Raw genomic sequence first — 23,259 nt, 5'->3', positions numbered from 1 at the left:
GACGTAATGGTGTTGCATTGAGGACACAGCTTCTTGGCGCCCTGACGGCACAAAATGGCGCTATCATTAATAATAATCATTTAAAAAAATAAAAGTGTTTTATTTGCATTTACCAGCGTTCTGAGCCAGCACTCCTCGCAGTGGACATGCCAGCACTGGATGGAGGTGAGTGGGGTCGTGTAGCTGTCCTGCAGGGGAGACACGGGTGGGAACACTTTTAGGGGTGTAGTACTGCATCCTGCCGCTAGATGTCGCCAACGTCAAGTGCATTGAAACTAACGTGTTGACATTCGACACGATTACTACAACATGCATTCAGAAAATAAAAACATTGTATTAAATTTAATATTATATTAATTTGAATTGAATAACATTTTTTTTACCCTCAACGGGGAAATCCAGCAAAATATATAATAAATTAAAATGTCCATTTTTTATTATTATTATTTTTACAGGCATTAAATTATTTAATTGTTATATTAAAATTAGGGCGGGAACACTTTTAGGGGTGTAGTACTGCATCCTGCCGCCAGATGTCGCCCACGTCAAGTACGTTGAAACTAACGTGGTGTCATTCGACACGATTACTATGACATGCGTTCAGAAAATAAAAACATTGTCCATCCATCCATCCATCTTCTTCCGCTTATCCGAGGTCGGGTCGCGGGGGCAGCAGCTTAAGCAGGGAAGCCCAGACTTCCCTCTCCCCAGCCACTTCGTCCAGCTCCTCCCGGGGGATCCCGAGGCGTTCCCAGGCCAGCCGGGAGAGATAGTCTTCCCAGCGTGTCCTGGGTCTTCCCCGTGGCCTCCTACCGGTCGGACGTGCCCGAAACACCTTCCTAGGGAGGCGTTCGGGTGGCATCCTGACCAGATGTCCGAACCACCTCATCTGGCTCCTCTCGATGTGGAGGAGCAGCGGCTTTACTTTGAGCTCCCCCCGAATGACAGAGCTTCTCACCCTATCTCTAAGGGAGAGCCCCGCCACTCGGCGGAGGAAACTCATTTCGGCCGCTTGTACCCGTGATCTTGTCCTTTCGGTCATGACCCAAAGCTCATGACCATAGGTGAGGATGGGAACGTAGATCGACCGGTAAATCGAGAGCTTTGCCTTCCGGCTCAGCTCCTTCTTCACCACAACGGATCGATACAGCGTCCGCATTACTGAAGACGCCGCACCGATCCGCCTGTCGATCTCACGATCCACTCTTCCCCCACTCGTGAACAAGACTCCGAGGTACTTGAACTCCTCCACTTGGGGCAAGATCTCCTCCCCAACCCGGAGATGGCACTCCACCCTTTTCCGGGCGAGAACCATGGACTCGGACTTGGAGGTGCTGATTCTCATCCCAGTCGCTTCACACTCGGCTGCGAACCGATCCAGTGAGAGCTGAAGATCTTGGCCAGAAGAAGCCATCAGGACCACATCATCTGCAAATAGCAGTGACCTAATCCTGCAGCCACCAAACCAGATCCCCTCAACGCCTTGACTGCGCCTAGAAATTCTGTCCATAAAAGTTATGAACAGAATCGGTGACAAAGGGCAGCCTTCACCAACCCTCACTGGAAACGTGTCCGTGTATATTAAATTAAAATGTCAATTTTTTTATTTTATTTTTTTTAATTTTTTTTACATGCATTCAATTATTTAATTGTTGTATTAAAATTAGGGCAGCAACACTTTTGGGGGTGTGGTACTGCCTTCTGCCGCCAGATGTCGCCCACGTCAAGTACGTTGAAACTAACGCGTTGTCATTCGATACGATTATTACTACATGCATTCAGAAGAATAAAGAAAACATTGTAAGGGACAAGCGGTAGAAAATGGATGGATGGATGGATTGTATTTATATTAAACATCATAAAAGGGACTAGCGGTAGGAAATGGATGGATGGATGGATCATATTCATTTGAATTTAATAGCATTATGTTTGGACTCTCAAGGGGGAAATCCCGCAAAATATATAATAAATTAAATTGGCACATTCAGATGTTGTTGGGTATTTTTTTTTACATGTATTCAATTATTTGTTTTATTCAAATTAGGGCGGGAAAACTTTTAGGGATGTAGTACTGCTTTCTGCCGCCAGATGTCGCCCACGTCAAGTACGTTGAAACATGCATTCAGAAAATAAAAACATTGTATTTATTTCCAATATTATATTAATTTAAATGTAATAACATTATTATTTTTTTTTACCCTCAACAGGGAAATCCCACAAAATATATAATAAATCAAAATGTCAAATTATAATTATTATTATTTTTTTTACATGCATTCAATTATTTTATCGTTGTATTAAAATTAGGGCAGGAACATTTTAGGGGTGTAGTACTGCCTTCTGCCGCCAGATGTCGCCCACGTCAAGTACGATGAAATTCAGTTGTCATTCGACACGATTACTACGACATGCATTCAGAAAATAAAGAAAACATCGTATTTATATTTAACATCATTTTCAGTGAATTGAATAACATTATTTTTTTAATCTAAACGGGGAAATTCCGCAAAATATATAATAAATTAAAATATAAAATTATTAATTTTTTTTTTTTACATGCATTCAATTTTTTAATTGTTTTATTAACATCAGAGCAGGATTATATAAAAAAAACAGCAAAAACGAATTTTTAAACTTCATTTTAAAATCAATAAAAAAACACAATACTACAATGCATGACAATTATTATCAATAGTAGTACTACTAGTATTATTAATATATAAACCAAACATGTATTATTAAGTGTTATACAGAAAAAGCATATAACGCACAAATTAAACATTGCTTATATCCAATTATCTAATAAACAATATCAAATACATGGAGCATATATAAACAAAGAAAAATACAATACTAATAATAATGATAATAATAATATAAGCACATCCAGTACCCTTTTTTTTAAATCCAGAAGACAAATAAATATATTTTTAATAGCTGTATTTTTTATATTTAATAAAACACAATTCATGATGTATACAAAGCGAGAAAATACTCCTACTAAATAATATAAGCAGAGTCAGAAGATTATATATAAATATATCAAACACAATATTAATGTTGATCATCTAAATAATAACAATTATTATTATCCATTTGATTTCTTTTAATAGTGTTTTTATTGTGTTGTTTATGATGACAAACGTCACACAAGCATGTGTGTATCCAGCACGTGTTTGTGTGACATGTAGAACGTTCTAGAAGAGAAGGAATCATTCATGTGTGTACTCACCATGCAGATGAGACATTTCAATCTGTCTCCTTTACACAACTGCTTCTCTAAGTCTCGTATCCGAGCTTTCAGAGCGTCCAGCGACGTCAGCGTGTCGTCTTCTGAGGGCCTGCGCACACACACACACACACACACACACACACACACACACACACACACGCACGCACGCACGCACACACACACACACACACACACACACGCACACACACACACACACACACACACACACACACTACTCTGAGTGCCATGTTGACAGAATACGACATACATGCATATATATACATATAAACACGCTGCAGGACTGCTTGTATCGCACATGATATCGCACACAAGTAAACGCGCTGCAGGACTGCTTGTATAGCACATGATATCGCACACAAGTAAACACACTGCAGGACTGCTTGTATTGCACATGATATCACACACAAGTAAACACGCTGCAGGACTGCTTGTATCGCACACAAGTAAACACACTGCGGGACTGCTTGTATAGCACATGATATCGCACACAAGTAAACACGCTGCAGGACTGCTTGTATCGCACATGATATCGCACACAAGTAAACACGCTGCAGGACTGCTTGTATCGCACATGATATCGCACACAAGTAAACACGCTGTAGGAGTGCTTCTATCGCACATGATATCGCACACAAGTAAACGCGCTGCAGGACTGCTTGTATCGGACATGATATCGCACACAAGTAAAGGCGCTGCAGGACTGCTTGTATCGCACATTATATTGCACACAAGTAAACCCGCTGCAGGACTGCTTGTATCGCCCATGATATCGCACACAAGTAAACACGCTACAGGACTGCTTGTATCGCACATGATATCACACACAAGTAAACACACTGCAGGATTGCTTGTATCACACATGATATCACACAAGTAAATACTCTGCAGGACTGCTTGTATCGCACATGATATCACACACAAGTAAACACACTGCAGGACTGCTTGTATCACACATGATATCACACAAGTAAATACTCTGCAGGACTGCTTGTATCGCACATGATATCACACACAAGTAAACACACTGTGGACTGGCTCATACAAATCGATACTTGTTTTAATGCTGATATCAGAGCTGTTCTCAGTATAGGATCAGGCCACTCCTATTATGGAGTGTTTTTGTGGCAGTTTTAACAAAGTCAATTGACCCCACAGTAAACATTTTCAAACATTGATATCCACTCACACCGCTCAAATAATGCACATTATCATCAACACGTACATGTCCGTATCGGTGTTGTTGCAGCTCTTTGGGAGCGCGTCCAGTCGCTCAGCGCTGGTGGAAGGACTTCCTGCCAGGACAAGACGGTGATTATTGGTGGTGAGACGTAAACAGAGAGGTGAATAATGTTAGGGAGCATGTTGACCCACCCTGGCTGGACCAAGTGGAAGTTTGTCTGTGGGCGGCAGAGTCTGGCATGGAACTGCTGCACCACAACAAGCAAACATGGGAACACATAAAGGTTTATTATCAAAAACATAACAAGAATTATTGCTAAGCTCGCTATGCAGACGTACTTGGCGGTGGTCTCCTTGATGTTGTCTCCTGCACACACCATCACGTCTGTCTCACAGTATCTGAACACAAAGCTCAGGGAAAAAAGACAAAAACACACCAAACTTTGGCACAAACTGTCTTTTTTTATTTTTTTATAGTATGAAAATAATTTTTATGTAAAAAGAATGTTTATAATTTTTTATCAAGTATATTATTTTGTATTTTTTGTTACTTTTATCTGCCATCATTACACCATTTTTGGTGATGTTTTATATATATATATATATATATATATATATATATAAAAACATCACCAAATATATATATATATATATATAAATATAAATATATATATATATTTATATATATATATATATATATATATATATATATATATATATATATATATATATATATATATATATGTATATATATATATATATATATATATATATATATATATATATATATATATATATATATACCGGTATATATGGTGATGTTTTATATATATATATATATATATATATATATATATATATATATATATATATATATATATATATATATATATATATATATATATATATATATATACTGAGTGGCTGAAAGATGAAGGATACTGAATTGCTAAAGATGAAGGATACCGAATTGATAAAGATGAAGGATACTGAATTGCTAAAGATGAAGGATACTGAATTGATAAAGATGAAGGATACTGAATTGCTAAAGATGAATGATACTGAATTGCTAAAAATGAAGGATACTGAATTGATAAAGATGAAGGATACCGAATTGATAAAGATGAAGGATACTGAATTGATAAAGATGAAGGATACTGAATTGCTAAAGATGAAGGATACCGAATTGATAAAGATGAAGGATACCGAATTGATAAAGATGAAGGATACTGAATTGCTAAAGATGAAGGATACCGAATTGATAAAGATGAAGGATACCGAATTGCTAAAGATGAAGGATACCGAATTGATAAAGATGAAGGATACCGAATTGATAAAGATGAAGGATACCGAATTGATAAAGATGAAGGATACTGAATTGCTAAAGATGAAGGATACCGAATTGATAAAGATGAAGGATACCGAATTGATAAAGATGAAGGATACCGAATTGATAAAGATGAAGGATACCGAATTGATAAAGATGAAGGATACCGAATTGATAAAGATGAAGGATACCGAATTGATAAAGATGAAGGATACCGAATTGATAAAGATGAAGGATACTGAATTGATAAAGATGAAGGATACTGAATTGCTAAAGATGAAGGATACTGAATTGATAAAGATGAAGGATACTGAATTGCTAAAGATGAATGATACTGAATTGCTAAAAATGAAGGATACTGAATTGATAAAGATGAAGGATACCGAATTGATAAAGATGAAGGATACTGAATTGATAAAGATGAAGGATACTGAATTGCTAAAGATGAAGGATACCGAATTGATAAAGATGAAGGATACCGAATTGATAAAGATGAAGGATACCGAATTGCTAAAGATGAAGGATACCGAATTGATAAAGATGAAGGATACCGAATTGATAAAGATGAAGGATACCGAATTGATAAAGATGAAGGATACCGAATTGATAAAGATGAAGGATACCGAATTGATAAAGATGAAGGATACTGAATTGATAAAGATGAAGGATACTGAATTGATAAAGATGAAGGATACTGAATTGATAAAGATGAAGGATACCGAATTGATAAAGATGAAGGATACCGAATTGATAAAGATGAAGGATACCGAATTGATAAAGATGAAGGATACTGAATTGATAAAGATGAAGGATACTGAATTGCTAAAGATGAAGGATACTGAATTGATAAAGATGAAGGATACTGAATTGCTAAAGATGAATGATACTGAATTGCTAAAAATGAAGGATACTGAATTGATAAAGATGAAGGATACCGAATTGATAAAGATGAAGGATACTGAATTGATAAAGATGAAGGATACTGAATTGCTAAAGATGAAGGATACCGAATTGATAAAGATGAAGGATACCGAATTGATAAAGATGTAGGATACCGAATTGCTAAAGATGAAGGATACCGAATTGATAAAGATGAAGGATACCGAATTGATAAAGATGAAGGATACCGAATTGATAAAGATGAAGGATACCGAATTGATAAAGATGAAGGATACCGAATTGATAAAGATGAAGGATACTGAACTGATAAAGATGAAGAATACCGAATTGATAAAGATGAAGGATACTGAATTGATAAAGATGAAGGATACTGAATTGATAAAGATGAAGGATACTGAATAGATAAAGATGAAGGATACTGAATTGATAAAGATGAAGGATACTGAATTGATAAAGATGAAGGATACTGAATTGATAAAGATGAAGGATACCGAATTGATAAAGATGAAGGATACCGAATTGATAAAGATGAAGGATACTGAATTGATAAAGATGAAGGATACCGAATTGATAGAGATGAAGGATACTGAATAGATAAAGATGAAGGATACTGAATTGATAAAGATGAAGGATACCGAATTGATAAAGATGAAGGATACCGAATTGATAAAGATGAAGGATACTGAATTGATAAAGATGAAGGATACTGAACTGATAAAGATGAAGGATACCGAATTGATAAAGATGAAGGATACTGAATTGATAAAGATGAAGGATACTGAATTGATAAAGATGAAGGATACTGAATTGATAAAGATGAAGGATACCGAATTGCTAAAGATGAAGGATACTGAATTGATAAAGATGAAGGATACTGAATTGCTAAAGATGAAGGATACTGAATAGATAAAGATGAAGGATACTGAGCTCGGCCGTACGCTAAGGTGTCGTCCCCGTCCACGTCCAGGTCAGCGTCGCTGTCCCGACCTTCTTTGGACGTGCTGCTCACCAACATGGCCCCTGAGAGACATGTTCACATTTTTAGGGGAAACACAAGCGATGCCACGGATTTAAGGCGCAGCCCACCACTTCACAGGGACAGCTTTGTAAAAAAAAAAAAAAAAAAAAAAATTAAAAAGGCTTCACTACTCGTCTTGAAGTCTGAAAATCTACCAACTAGCCATCAGTCAGCTACAGTAAGTTTCATTTTGTTTTTGTCCAGCGAATATGCTAACCTAGCATGATGTTCAAGTGTAATGTTAGCATGTAGCTCCAAGAGCTATGCTAATGTTGCTAACGCTCGTGTCTCGTGGAAATACATGGCAATGTTTTCTTTAGCCCAAAAATATACATTTTTAATATTGATTCATGACCCAGTTTCACTTCTGAATCATTATTATTATTATTTATTATGCTTCTGAATCGATTATAAATGTTCAAGAATCAGCTTTTGCAATTAGAAACTTTTCTGAAATTGTTTTATCATCTTTTTTCATACCAAATAATACATTGCAGGAATTGTGTTTAATCGAGAATCGATTCTGAATTGAATCGGAATCAAATTGAATCGCAACTTGTAAAATTCACGAGCCTGTTTCTTAATGTTACATCATTGTATGTAATAAATATGACATCTATTATTGTTGTATATAATAAATATGACATCTATTATTGTTGTAAATAATAAATATGACATCTATTATTGTTGTATGTAATAAATATGACATCTATTATTGTTGTATATAATAAATATGACATCTATTATTGTTGTAAATAATAAATATGACATTTATTATTGTTGTACGGGATAAATATGACATCTATTATTGTTGTATACAATAGATATGACATCTATTATTGTTGTGTATAATAAATATGACATATATAATTGTTATATGTAATAAATATGACATATTATTGTTGTAAATAATAAATATGACATCTATTATTGTTGTATATAATAAATATGTCATATAATTGTTGTATGTAATAAACATGACATATTATTGTTGTATATAATAAATATGACATATATAATTGTTATATGTAATAAATATGACATATTATTATTGTAAATAATAAATATGACATCTATTATTGTTGTATATAATAAATATGACATATATAATTGTTGTATATAATAAATATGACATATAATTGTTGTATGTAATAAACATGACATATTATTGTTGTATATAATAAATATGACATATATAATTGTTATATGTAATAAATATGACATATTATTGTTGTAAATAATAAATATGACATCTTTTATTGTTGTATATAATAAATATGACATATATACTTGTTGTATATAATAAATATGACATATAATTGTTGTATGTAATAAACATGACATATTATTGTTGTATATAATAAATATGACATATATAATTGTTATATGTAATAAATATGACATATTATTATTGTAAATAATAAATATGACATCTATTATTGTTGTATATAATAAATATGACATATATAATTGTTGTATATAATAAATATGACATATAATTGTTGTATGTAATAAACATGACATATTATTGTTGTATATAATAAATATGACATATATAATTGTTATATGTAATAAATATGACATATTATTGTTGTAAATAATAAATATGACATCTATTATTGTTGTATATAATAAATATGACATATATAATTGTTGCATATAATAAATATGACATATAATTGTTGTATGTAATAAATATGACATATTATTGTTGTATATAATTAATATGACATATAATTGTTGTATGTAATAAATATGACATATTATTGTTGTATGTAATAAATATGACATATTATTGTTGTATATAATAAATATGACACCTATTATTGTTGTATATAATAAATATGACATCTTTAATTGTTGTATGTAATACATATGACATCTATAATTGTTGTATGTAATACATATGACATATATTATTGTTGTATATAATAAATATGACATTTATTATTGTTTTATATAATAAATAGGACATCTATTATTGTTGTAAATAATAAATATTACATCTATTATTGTTGTATGTAATAAATATGACATATTATTGTTGTATACAATAAATATGACATCTATTATTGTTGTATATAATAAATATGACATCTATAATTGTTGTATGTAATAAATATGACACATATAATTGTTGTATGTAATAAATATGACATTATTGTTGTGCAAAATAAATATGACATCCATAATTGTTGTATGTACTAAATATGACATCTATTATTGTTGTATATAATAAATATGACATATATAATTGTTGTATATAATAAATATGACATATTATTGCTGTATATAATAAATATGACATCTATTATTGTTGTATTATAACAAATATGACATCTATTATTGTTGTATATAATAAATATGACATCTATTATTGTTGTACATAACAAATATGACATATTATTGTTGTATATAATACATTTGACATCTATAATTGTTGTATGTAATAAATATGACATCTATTATTGTTGTATATAATAAATATGACATCTATAATTGTTGTATATAATACATATGACATCTATTATTGTTTTATATAATAAATATGACATTTATTATTGTTGTATATAATAAATATGACATCTATTATTGTTGTATGCAATAAATATGACATATATTATTGTTGTATATAATAAATATGACATCTATAATTGTTGTATGTAATAAATATGACATATTGTTGTATATGATAAATATGACATCTATTATTGTTTTATATAATGAATATGACATTTATTATTGTTGAATATAATAAACATGACATCTATAATTGTTGTATATAATAAATATGACATATTATTGTTGTATATAATAAATATGACATTTATTATTGTTGTATATAATAAATATGACATTTATTATTGTTGTATATAATAAATATGACATATACTGTAAATTCCATACTATAAGCCGCTAAGTTTTTCCTACGCTTTGTATCCTGCGGCTTATAAAACGATGCAGCCAAATTATGGATTTTTTTTCGGGGACGACCATAATGCAATTAGTTTTTACTGAACACAAAAAAAGCCATCTTTTAGACGAGTTTGCTCTCTGAGCTTTCAACTGGAAGTACGAGTGCCGTTCCGTCTTCTAGCCGTCCACAGCATTTCTACTCATATGGCGTCTCCATTCTTCCCTCCAAGTAACGTTTGTAAGTTTTACAATATAACTAAAACTATTCTCACTCACTAAAGCGTCCCATGTGTGATGTCTGTAAGAACGTTTTCATGCATATTTGTACGTGCTATCTTAATGTAATCAAGCTAGCGTCGTTAGCATGAGCTAATATGATGACAAGTTTACGAGTGTCTGTGTTAGTATTATTAACTTACATTCTTTTTGTATTGTTTCAGTTTCACAAATTCTTCAGTAAAGTCACCAAAATGTCACCGTGGAGTTATTGAGTCTGTTTAGCTGATTGGAGAGCTAGCTTGCCCAGTTAGTGGGTCCATGACCATGACTTTTGTTTTGTTTGATCAGCCGTTTTACTGCCCTGTTCCAGACACAGTTTGGAAACAATTAAGGTGCGGCTAATATATGGAACAATATTTAATTCTTCTAAGATGTTGTGGGTGCGACAGTTTTTTTTATCATATGTGCCAATTATGACATCTATTACATTGGGCAAGTGCACGCTCTGGAGTGTTAATGTCCGGCGCTTCTTGCGTTTGTCGCGTTAAAGCGACAGACGCACATACAGCGTTGTTGTCGCCGAGGTTTTACTAAAAACAAAACAAAAACAATCCAACTTGAAGGCCAGATTGGATCCTTCCTGTCTTGCTGTGACAAGTTTGCATGTCAGAGCGTCCGCTGACGTGCTCGCTAACCTTCAAGGCCGCTCCGTCGTAATCCGGACTGAAAAGTTCAGCGCTTTTTTCAACTGCCACTCAGTCACGTTATTTGCTCTCCACTGCACGACAACACACACACACACACACACACACACACACACACACACACACACACACACACACACACACACACACACACACACACACACACACATTTTGTATGTGTTACCTTCTTGAGACCTGAGAAAAATGCCTACCTCTTAAGAACCAGCCTTTCTAGATATATAAAGATGTGTATTTACAACATTGATAATATATACATACTATGCAAATATAAAAAAAGGTAAGCTTTTAGTTATTTAAAAACATTTTTTTTGTTGGTAATTGTTTTTTAATCTTCATTATTTACTTCAAGTTATTACAATATGTCTTTATATACATATTTATTTGTATTACTTTTGGCCAAAGGGGGCACATTTAAAAACATTTACACACATTTTTGTATTTGTTACCTTCTGGAGACCTGAGAAAAATGCCTACCTCTTTAGGACCACCCCTTCTAGATGTATAAATATTTGTATTTACAACATTAATAATATATACATACTATGCAAATATAAAAAAGGTAAGCTTTTAGTTATTTTTTTCAATATTTTTTGTTTGTAATTGTTTTTTTAATCTTCATTATTTACTTCAAGTTATTACAATATGTCTTTATATACATATTTATTTGTATTTTTTTTCATTACTTTCGGCTAAAGGGGGCGAATTTCAATTTCTTACACACATTTTTGTATTTCTTACCTTCTTGTGACCTGAGAAAAATGCCTACCTCTTTAGGACCAGCCTTTCTAGATATATAAAGAAGTGTATTTACAACATTAATAATATATACATACTATGCAAATATAACAAAACTTGTTGTGAAAAATGAGTTGGAATTTCACAAGAAAAAGGTCACAATTTCACAAGAAAAAGTTAGAATTTTGGCAGTGTTATAATAAAAGTCGTCAATTTACTCAACGCAAGTCAAACTTTTACAAGAAAAACTGAACATTTGTGCAATATTATGATAAAAGTTGGAATTTCACTTAAAAACAGTCGCAATTTTACAAGAAAAGTTTAAAATGTTGGCAATTTTATGAAAAAAGTCGTCATTTTACTCGCCAAAAGTCACAATTTTATAAGAAAACTTTAAAAATTTTGGCAATATTATAATAATAATCGGAATTTTACTCTGCAAAATGATGACGAAAGTCATAATTTTACTCAAAAAATGTCACTATTTTACAAGAACAACAAAAAAAAATCGGCAATATTGTGATAAAAGTCAGAACTTCATATGACAATTGTCGCCATTTTGCAGTAAAAAGTAATAATTTTACATAAAATATTAATAATTTTACAAGAAAATATTGCAATATTACAGAAACATAATAATATGAGAAATTGTTCCCAATTTTATAAGAAAGAAGTTGACACATTGTGAGAAAAAGACTTTTAGTTATTTTATTTTAGAATTTTTTTTAATCTAATCTTCATTGTTTACTTCAAGTTATTACAGCATGTCTCTATATACATATTTATTTATTTTTGTTTAATTAATTTTGGCCAAATTTCTTACACACACTTGTTATTTCATATGTTGACCAGAGGGGGGAGCACTTTTAAAAGCGACACACAGTCTTTGTGAAAAATCCCTCCTTTTTGGGACCACCCTCATGTTGATAGATGTCACCAGCAGGGGTGCAAATGAGACATTGTCTATTAGATGCAATGTTATTGGGACCATGATTTATGTCATCACTTGTTCACACCTCCTCATATGGAAGATACCTTTCCTTCTTCATGTCTCGATAATGATGGAAATACAAGAACACACACATACACACACACACACACTCTTGTATTTGTGACCTTCTTGAGACCTGAGAAAAATGCCTACCTCTTTAGGACCAGCCTTTCTAGATATATAAAGAAGTGTATTTACAACATTAATAATATATACATACTATGCAAATATAAAAAAAACTTGTTGTAAAAAATGAGTTGGAATTTCACAAGAAAAAGGTCACAATTTCACAAGAAAAAGTTAGAATTTTGGCAGTGTTATAATAAAAGTCGTCAATTTACTCAACGCAAGTCAAACTTTTACAAGAAAAACTGAACATTTGTGCAATATTTTGATAAAAGTTGGAATTTCACTTAAAAGCAGTCGCAATTTTACAAGAAAAGTTTAAAATGTTGGCAATTTTATGAAAAAAGTCGTCATTTTACTCGCCAAAAGTCACAATTTTATAAGAAAACTTTAAAATTTTGGCAATATTATAATAATAATCGGAATTTTACTCTGCAAAATGATGACGAAAGTCATAATTTTACTCAAAAAATTTCACTATTTTATAAGAACAAAAAAAAAAATCGGCAATATTGTGATACAAGTCAGAACTTCATATGACAATTGTCGCCATTTTGCAGTAAAAAGTAATAATTTTACATAAAATATTAATAATTTTACATAAAATATTAATAATTTTACATAAAATATTAATAATTTTACATAAAATATTAATAATTTTACATAAAATATTAATAATTTTACATAAAATATTAATAATTTTACAAGAAAATATTGCAATATTACAGAAATAGAAAGAATATAAGATATTGTTCCCAATTCTATAAGAAAGAAGTTGACACATTGTGAGAAAAAGACTGCTTTTAGTTATTTTATTTTAGAATTTTTTTAATCTAATCTTCATTGTTTACTTCAAGTTATTACAGCATGTCTCTGTATACATATTTATTTATTTTTCTTTAATTAATTTTGGCCAAATTTCTTACACACACTTGTTATTTCATATGTTGACCATAGGGGGGAGCATTTTTAAAAGCGACACACAGTCATTGTGAAAAATCCCTCCTTTTTGATAGATGTCACCAGCAGGGGTGCAAATGAGACATTCTCTATTAGATGCAGTGTTATTGGGACCATAATTTATGTCATCACTTGTTCACACCTCCTCACATGGAAGATACTTTTCCTTCTTGGTGTCTCAAGAAGGGTAGAAATACAAGAACACACACACACACACACCTTTGAACCCTCCGAGGAGCGACATCATCTGTATCTTCCTCCTCTCGCTCCACTCGTCCTCCGACAGTGTCGTGTTTGCATGGACCTCCTAAAACACACACATTTAAACACACACACACACACACACACACATTTAAACACAACGTCCTTTTGCCCCGAGTAGCCGTGGGCTGCGTTTTGTTGCCAAGTGGAGATGTTTCCAGGCGACCTGACGCTGACATGACAGTGATGGTGATGTGGCGTGTGCCCTGATATGTCTGCAGGTGTGCCCTGATATGTCTGCAGGTGTGCCCTGATATGTCTGCAGGTGTGCGTTGATCCAGACATACCTGCCCGTCCTCCGCTTTCCTCCTCTTCAGTCTGCTGATGCGGACTGCGGATGAAGACGAGACCAGAGTTGAATTACGATTCATATTCATTTCCTCAGTAAGGCTTGTGTTTCATTAAAAAAAAGTGTGTATTTGTCACATTCCACTCACACGTACCTGACATCATAACAATGTAGATCTTGTATCATAATAATCCAACGACAGCAGCCATTCACGTTAGATTATTGTGTAATGTAAGTGCCCACTTACAATGAAAATAACACACAAATCTGGTATGTCTGGGTGGAAATAATGTGTACCCCTTTCAGAGTTCACAATAAGTTCCCCTTAAAACCTTCACATTTTGCACAATGAGATGTAAACATGGGTTTACATTCCTGTTACTTTCTGTGTGTAAAATATATTTTTGTTAGTATTTCTGCAATCTAGAAGCAGCATTTTATGATGAATTTCCATAAATTAACATTATTGTGTATATATATATAATTATTATTATAATTGATTTTATTATTAATGTTATTATTATTATAATAATTATTATTAATATAATTATTATTATTATTATTATCATAGTTATTAATTTCATTACTATTATAATTGTTTTTATTATTATTACAACTATACTTTTATCATTGTTTTTATTATTATCACTGCTACTATCATCATTGTTTTTATTTAAAAAAGTGTGTATTTGTCACATTTTACTCACACGTACTGACCAATGTTCCCTCAAGTTTTTCATGTGTCTGAGCAAACGCAAAAACTTTCAGAGCACACCAGCGTCACACCTGTTTTCCTCAGTAAGGCTTGTGTTTCATAAAAAAGTGTGTATTTGTCACATTCCACTCTCACGTACCTGTCCCCAACCTGACATCATAACAATGTAGATCTTGTATCATAATAATCAAACCACAGCAGTCATTTCAGTTAGATTATTTTCTAATATAAGTGCCCACTTACAATGAAATGAAAGTAAACAAATCTGGTATGTCTGTGTGGAAATAGTGTGTACCCCTTTCAGAGTTCACATTAAGTTCCCCTTAAAACCTTCACATTTTGCACAATGAGATGTAAATATGGGTTTACATTCCTGTTACTTTCTGTGTGTAAAATATATTTTTATTAATATTTCTGCAATCTAGAAGCAACATTTTATGATGAATATCCATAAATTAACATTATTGTGTGTGTGTGTGTGTGTGTGTGTGTGTGTGTATATATATACTGTATATATATATATATAAAATCATTTTATTATTATCATTGATTTTATGATTAATGTTATTATTATTAATAATAGTATCCTTATTACTATTGTTATTATTAAAATTATTACTATTATCATTGTTTTTATTATTATCACTACTATTACAATTGTTTTTATTTTAAAAAGTGTGGATTTGTCACATTTTACATGTACCGGTACTGACCAATGTTCTCTCTAATTTTTCATGTCTGAGCAAACGCAAAAACTTCCAGAGCACACCAGCATCATACCTGTCCCAAACCTGACATCATAACAATTTAAATCTCGTATTATAATAATCAAACGACAGCAGCCATTTCCGTTACATTATTTTGTAATATAAGTGTCCACTTACAATGAAAATAACACACAAATCTGGTATGTCTGGGTGGAAATATTGTGTACCCCTTTCAGAGTTCACATTAAGTTCCCCTTAAAACCTTCACATGTTGCACAATGAGATGTAAACATGGGTTTACATTCCTGTTACTTTCTGTGTGTAAAATATATTTTTGTTAGTATTTCTGCAATCTAGAAGCAGCATTTTATGATGAATATCCATAAATTAATATTATTGTGTGTGTGTATATATATATAATTATTATTATTATCATTGATTTTATTATTAATGTTATTATTATTATTATAATAATTATTATTAATATAATTATTATTATCATAGTTACTATTAATATCATTACTATTATAATTGTTTTTATTATTATTACAACTACTTTTATCATTGTTTTTATTATTATCACTGCTACTATCATCATTGTTTTTATATAAAAAAGTGTGTATTTGTCACATTTTACTCACACGTACTGACCAATGTTCCCTCAAATTTTTCACGTGTCTGAGCAAACGCAAAAACTTTCAGAGCACATCAGCGTCACACCTGTTTTCCTCAGTAAGGCTTGTGTTTCATAAAAAAGTGTGTATTTGTCACATTCCACTCTCACGTACCTGTCCCCAACCTGACATCATAACAATGTAGATCTTGTATCATAATAATCAAACCACAGCAGTCATTTCAGTTAGATTATTTTCTAATATAAGTGCCCACTTACAATGAAAATAAACAAATCTGGTATGTCTGTGTGGAAATAGTGTGTACCCCTTTCAGAGTTCACATTAAGTTCCCCTTAAAACCTTCACATTTTGCACAATGAGATGTAAACATGGGTTTACTTTCCTGTTACTTTCTGTGTGTAAAATATATTTTTGTTAGTATTTCTGCAATCTAGAAGCAGCATTTTATGATGAATATCCATAAATTAACATTATTGTGTGTGTGTGTGTGTGTATATATATATATACTGTATATATATATAAAATCATTTTTATTATTATCATTGATTTTATGATTAATGTTATTACTTATTATTATTATACTGCGATGAGGTGGCGACTTGTCCAGGGTGTACCCCGCCTTCCGCCCGACTGTAGCTGAGATAGGCTCCAGCGCCCCCCGCGACCCCAAAGGGAATAAGCGGTAGAAAATGGATGGATGGATGGATGTTATTATTATTATTAATATTATCCTTATTATCATTGTTATTATTAAAATTACTACTATTATCATTGTTTTTATTATTATCACTACTACTATTACAATTGTTTTTATTTCAAAAAGTGTTTATTTGTCACATTTTACACGTACTGACCAATGTTTTCTCTAATTTTTCATGTCTGAGTAAACGCAAAAACTTCCAGAGCACACCAGCATCATACCTGTCCCAAACCTGACATCATAACAATTTCAATCTTGTATTATAATAATAAAACGACAGCAGCCATTTCCGTTACATTATTTTCTAATATAGGTGCCCACTTACAATGAAAATAACACACAAATCTGGTATGCCTGGGTGGAAATAATGTGTACCCCTTTCAGAGTTCACATTAAGTTCCCCTTAAAACCTTCACATTTTGCACAATGAGATGTAAACATGGGTTTACATTCCTGTTACTTTCTGTCTGTAAAATATATTTTTGTTAGTATTTCTGCAATCTAGAAGCAACAATTTATGATGAATATCCATAAATTAACATTATTGTATGTGTGTGTGTGTGTGTGTGTGTATATATATATATATATATATATATATATATATATATATATATATATATATATATATATATATATATATAAAATCATTTTTATTATTATCATTGATTTTATGATTAATGTTATTATTATTATTAATATTATCCTTATTATCATTGTTATTATTAAAATTATTACTATTATCATTGTTTTTATTATTATCACTACTACTATTACTATTGTTTTTATTTCAAAAAGCGTTTATTTGTCACATTTTACACGTACTGACCAATGTTCTCTCTAATTTTTCATGTCTGAGCAAACGCAAAAACTTCCAGAGCACACCAGCATCACACCTGTCCCAAACCTGACATTATAACAATTTCAATCTTGTATTATAATAATCAAACGACAGCAGCCATTTCCGTTACATTATTTTCTAATATAAGTGCCCACTTACAATGAAAATAACACACAAATCTGGTATGTCTGGGTGGAAATAATGTGTACCCCTTTCAGAGTTCACATTAAGTTCCCCTTAAAACCTTCACATTTTGCACAATGAGATGTAAACATGGGTTTACATTCCTGTTACTTTCTGTGTGTAAAATATATTTTTGTTAGTATTTCTGCAATCTAGAAGCAGCATTTTATGATGAATATATATATGAATAAATTAATATTATTGTATATATATATATATATATATATATATATATATATATTATATACACAAAAGCACACACGTCCTACAAAATAACACACACATACTACAAAATAACACACAAATCCTGAAGCCAAGCGTGTCACACGGTGTGTGTGTGTGTGTGTGTGTGTGTGTGTGTGTGTACATGACAAAACACACACACACACACAAGTAGTCCAAGATGGTGGTGTGTCACTGCTTCTTCTCCCTGATGTAAAAGTTAAGATGGCGGAACAGAAGCACCTCCTCCATTGGGAGCGCACATTAACTTTTAGGGGCCCTTCATTCCTGCATGACACTGCAGGTGGGGGTTGGTGTTGAACACACACACACACACACACACACACACACGTACGAGGGCTGGTGACCCCGAGCAGCGGCGTGGCAGAGAACGTAACGAGGGTTAAAGAGGGAGAGCTCATCCACCAGAAAGGAAGACGAGCAAGGAAAGTGAAAGTGAAAGTGAAAGGTTGATGAATCAACACAAGAGAGACCCCCACCACCCCAACACACACACACACACACTCCTCTTCTGACGTGTATTTAGAAGCTCATTATGGCGTCCTCTTATAATCCCAATAAAGTCTAACAGGCCTCATCAGCAGTTTCTCAACAGTTGTAATCCTTTTTTTATACAAAAGCCAAAAGCAGTGAAGTTGTCACGTTGTGTAAATGGTAAATAAAAAGAGAATACAACAAATCCTTTCCAACTTGTATTCAATCGAATAGACTGCAAATACAAGATATTTAACGTTGGAACTGGTTACTTTTTGCAAATATTAGCTCATTTGGAATTTGATGCCTGCGACATGTTTCAAAAAAGCTGGCACAAGTGGCAAAAAAGACTGAGAAAGTTGAGGAACGCTCATCAAAGACTTATTCGGAACATCCCGCAAGGTGAACAGGCTAATTGGGAACAGGTGGGTGCCATGATTGGGCATAAAAACAGCTTCCATGAAATGCTCAGTCGTTCACAAACAAGGACGGGGCGAGGCTCACCACTTTGTCAACAAATGCCTGAGCAACTTGTTTAAGAACAACATTTCTCAAGCAGCTATTGCAAGGAATTTAGGGATTTCACCATCTACGCTCCGTAATATCATCAAGAGGTTCAGAGAATCTGGAGAAATCACCGCACGTAAGCGATGATATTACAGACCGTGGATCCTTCAGGCAATACTGCATGAAAAAGCGACATCAGTGTGTAAAGGATATCACCACATGGGCTCAGGAACACTTCAGAAACCCACTGTCAGCAACTACAGTTGGCCGCTACATCTGTAAGTGCAAATTAAAACGCTACAATGCCAAGCCAAAGCCATTTATCAACAACACCCGAGCTCATCTAAGATGGACTGACGCAAAGTGGAAAAAGTGTTCTGTGGTCTGACGAGTCCACATTTCAAAATTTTTTTTGGAAACTGTGGACGTCGTGTCCTCCGGACCAAAGAGGAAAAGAACCTTCCAGACTGTTCTGGGTGCAAAGTTGAAAAGCCAGCATGTGTGATGGTATGGGGGTGTATTAGTGCCCAAGGCATGGGTAACGTACACATCTGTGACGGCACCATTAATGCTGAAAGGTACATACAGGTTTTTGGAGCAACATATGTTGCCATCCAAGCAATGTTATCATGGACGCCCCTGCTTATTTCAGCAAGACAATGCCAAGTCACGTGTCACATCAACGTGGCTTCATAGTAAAAGAGTGCGGGTACTAGACTGGCCTGCCTGTAGTTCAGACCTGTCTCCCATTGAAAATGTGTGGTGCATTATGAAGCCTAAAATATCAGAAGGGAGACTGTTGAACAACTTAAGCTGTACATAAAGCAAGAATGGGAAAGAATTCCACTTCAAAAATGTGTCTCCTCAGTTCCCAAACCTTTACTGAGGGTTGTTAAAAGGAAAGGCCATGTAACACACTGGTAAAAATGCCCCTCTGAAATATCTTGTCTTTGCAGTCTATTCAATTGAATATAAGTTGAAAAGGATTTGTTGTATTCTCTTTTTATTTACCATTTACACAACGTGACAACTTCACTGCTTTTGGGGTTTTGTATTTTTAATGCAAACTTGTTTTATTCTAACTGTTATTAACTATAAATCATACTTATTATAATTGTTATTAACTGTAAATATTTTGACATAAATATACATGAAACACATTTAAATGAATATAATGTTTTTTTAAATGATTAATTATTTGATGATAATTAAAACTAAATGAAAATGTGATGTAAATGAAAATATGTATTAAGTTAAAAGTACACACTGACCTGTAAATAAAAATATAGCTTCAGTTATATTACAATAAATAATGATTTTTATATGACTAAGTACATATTTTAACATGAATAAAATATATAAATCAAAATACCGGTACTCCAAATAGTAATACATTAATCAGGTAATAATCAAAGTGTTTACACTACAGGTGTTTTAATATAGATAAATAAGGACACTTTCAACGAGGGTTTTCCTTTTTTACATTCTTATTTATTTATTAGTAATTCATATACAATAATATGACATTAAGGTTTAAAAACTGCAATGAAAAATAAATTATCTCATAATATTTCAATATAAAAACATTACATTTGTCCAAACAGTTAATTTCAAGGTAAAATATTTGTTATTTACACATAATAATTCAATTTAAATATTATATCTAAAATAAGTGTTATTGCACACTATAAAAAAAAGGTTATTCATTAAATAATGATGTTCTAGTGAAGTAGTTCAACTATGATCATCATATCAAGATGTGTTTTTTACTTGTATTTATTTATTTTTTAAAGAGTTACACAAATATTTAATATGACTAGAATGTTGTTGTTTTTTTATTATAAAAAATAATTTGAAAAATAAATGATTTCATTATACTTCAATATAAAATGTTTCCAAATGGTTAATTTCAAGGTAAAATATTTGCAATTTACACTTAATATAATTTAAATATTATATATAACATATCATAAGTGTTATTGCAAACTAACAAAAAATTGTATTCATTAAAAATGATTTTCTAGTGACTTAGTTCAAAATTAGTTTTTACTTGTATTTATTCATTTTTAAAGAGTTACACAAATATTTAATACGACTAGATTGTTGTTGTTTTTTTTATCATTAATTCAAATAACATTGTAAGAAAATAAACTTTGCAAAAATGATTTGAAAAATTTATAATCTCATAAAATTTTAATATAAAAACATTACATTTGTCCAAACATGTTTATTTGCACATTTTAATTCGATTAAAAAAATATATTCAAAATATTATAAGTGCTTTTGCAAACTAACAAAAAAGTTTATTAATTAAAAATGATTTTCTAGTGAATTAGTTCAAAATTAGTTTTTTTCTTGTATTTAGTCATTTTTAAAGAGATACACAATCATTTAATACGACTAGATTGTTTTTTTATTATTAATTCAAATAAAATTGTAAGAAATTAAACTTTGTAAACATGATTAAAAAAATTAATAATCTCATAATATTTTAATATAAATTTTGTCCAAAGAGTTAATTTCAAGGTATAATATTTGTTATTTACACATAATTCAAATTAAATATTATATCTTAAATATCATAAGTGTTATTGCAAACTAAGAAAAAAGTGTATTCATTAAATAATGATGTTCTAGTTAAGTAGTTCAATATTAGTTTTTATTCGTATTTATAATTTTTTTTTTAAAGTTACACAAATGTTTAATACGATTAGATTGTTATTTTTTTTTTTTATTAATTCAAATAAAATAGTAAGAAATTAAAGTTTGTAAAAATTATTAGAAAAATAACTGATCTCATAATATTTCAATATAAAAACATTACATGTGTCCAAAAGGTTAATTTCAAGGTAAAATATGTGTTATTTATACATAATAATTATATTTAAATATTATATCTAAAATATCGTTATATCAAGAGTTGATTTTTAATTGTGCCATTATTAATAATCCATGGAGGAGACCAATTTAAAATATATTATTATGTCAATAATATAATATATACTATATGACAACAGCTTTAAGCATACATATATATATATATATATATATATATATATATATATTTTAAATGTTATTATGTATTGTTTGTGTTGTTACAGCCTAACAAAAAATAAATGTATGAGGTGATATCAATTACTTTTTGAAAGATCTAATATCACCAACATAGTACAAAATAGGTATACATACACCGTACAGTTAGATATTCTTATTTTTCAATATTTACAAATTTGGTGTGGCATTTTAAAAATAAAATAAATAATACAAATTATAATAACATAAAACAATGAAAAAAATTATTTAGTTTAATTATTACCTAATTACTCATTTAAAAAATATATTTTAACTAAACTGTATT

At 31.4% G+C, this 23,259-nt stretch overlaps 1 protein-coding gene across 1 annotated transcript in view; it reads right to left on the bottom strand.

Moving 5' to 3' along the window:
• rnf220b (ring finger protein 220b) overlaps positions 1 to 23,259 on the bottom strand; it is a 134,543-nt gene that overhangs the window by 323 nt on the left and 110,961 nt on the right. The window contains exons 8-16 of the mRNA XM_072914598.1: positions 14,898 to 14,941; positions 14,569 to 14,656; positions 7,583 to 7,679; positions 4,772 to 4,831; positions 4,625 to 4,680; positions 4,476 to 4,545; positions 3,233 to 3,341; positions 114 to 188; positions 1 to 41 (exon numbers count right to left, since the gene is read on the bottom strand). The exon at positions 1 to 41 is cut by the window's left edge and continues 323 nt beyond it. Coding sequence (XP_072770699.1) covers positions 1 to 41; positions 114 to 188; positions 3,233 to 3,341; positions 4,476 to 4,545; positions 4,625 to 4,680; positions 4,772 to 4,831; positions 7,583 to 7,679; positions 14,569 to 14,656; positions 14,898 to 14,941 — 640 coding nt within the window. The remainder of the gene's footprint in view (positions 42 to 113; positions 189 to 3,232; positions 3,342 to 4,475; positions 4,546 to 4,624; positions 4,681 to 4,771; positions 4,832 to 7,582; positions 7,680 to 14,568; positions 14,657 to 14,897; positions 14,942 to 23,259) is intronic.

The sequence above is a fragment of the Nerophis lumbriciformis genome, linkage group LG14, assembly GCF_033978685.3.
Source record: "Nerophis lumbriciformis linkage group LG14, RoL_Nlum_v2.1, whole genome shotgun sequence".
Lineage (NCBI taxonomy): Eukaryota > Metazoa > Chordata > Actinopteri > Syngnathiformes > Syngnathidae > Nerophis > Nerophis lumbriciformis.
Note: the sequence above shows the minus strand (reverse complement) of the source record. Positions and strands in the feature narration are given on the sequence as shown.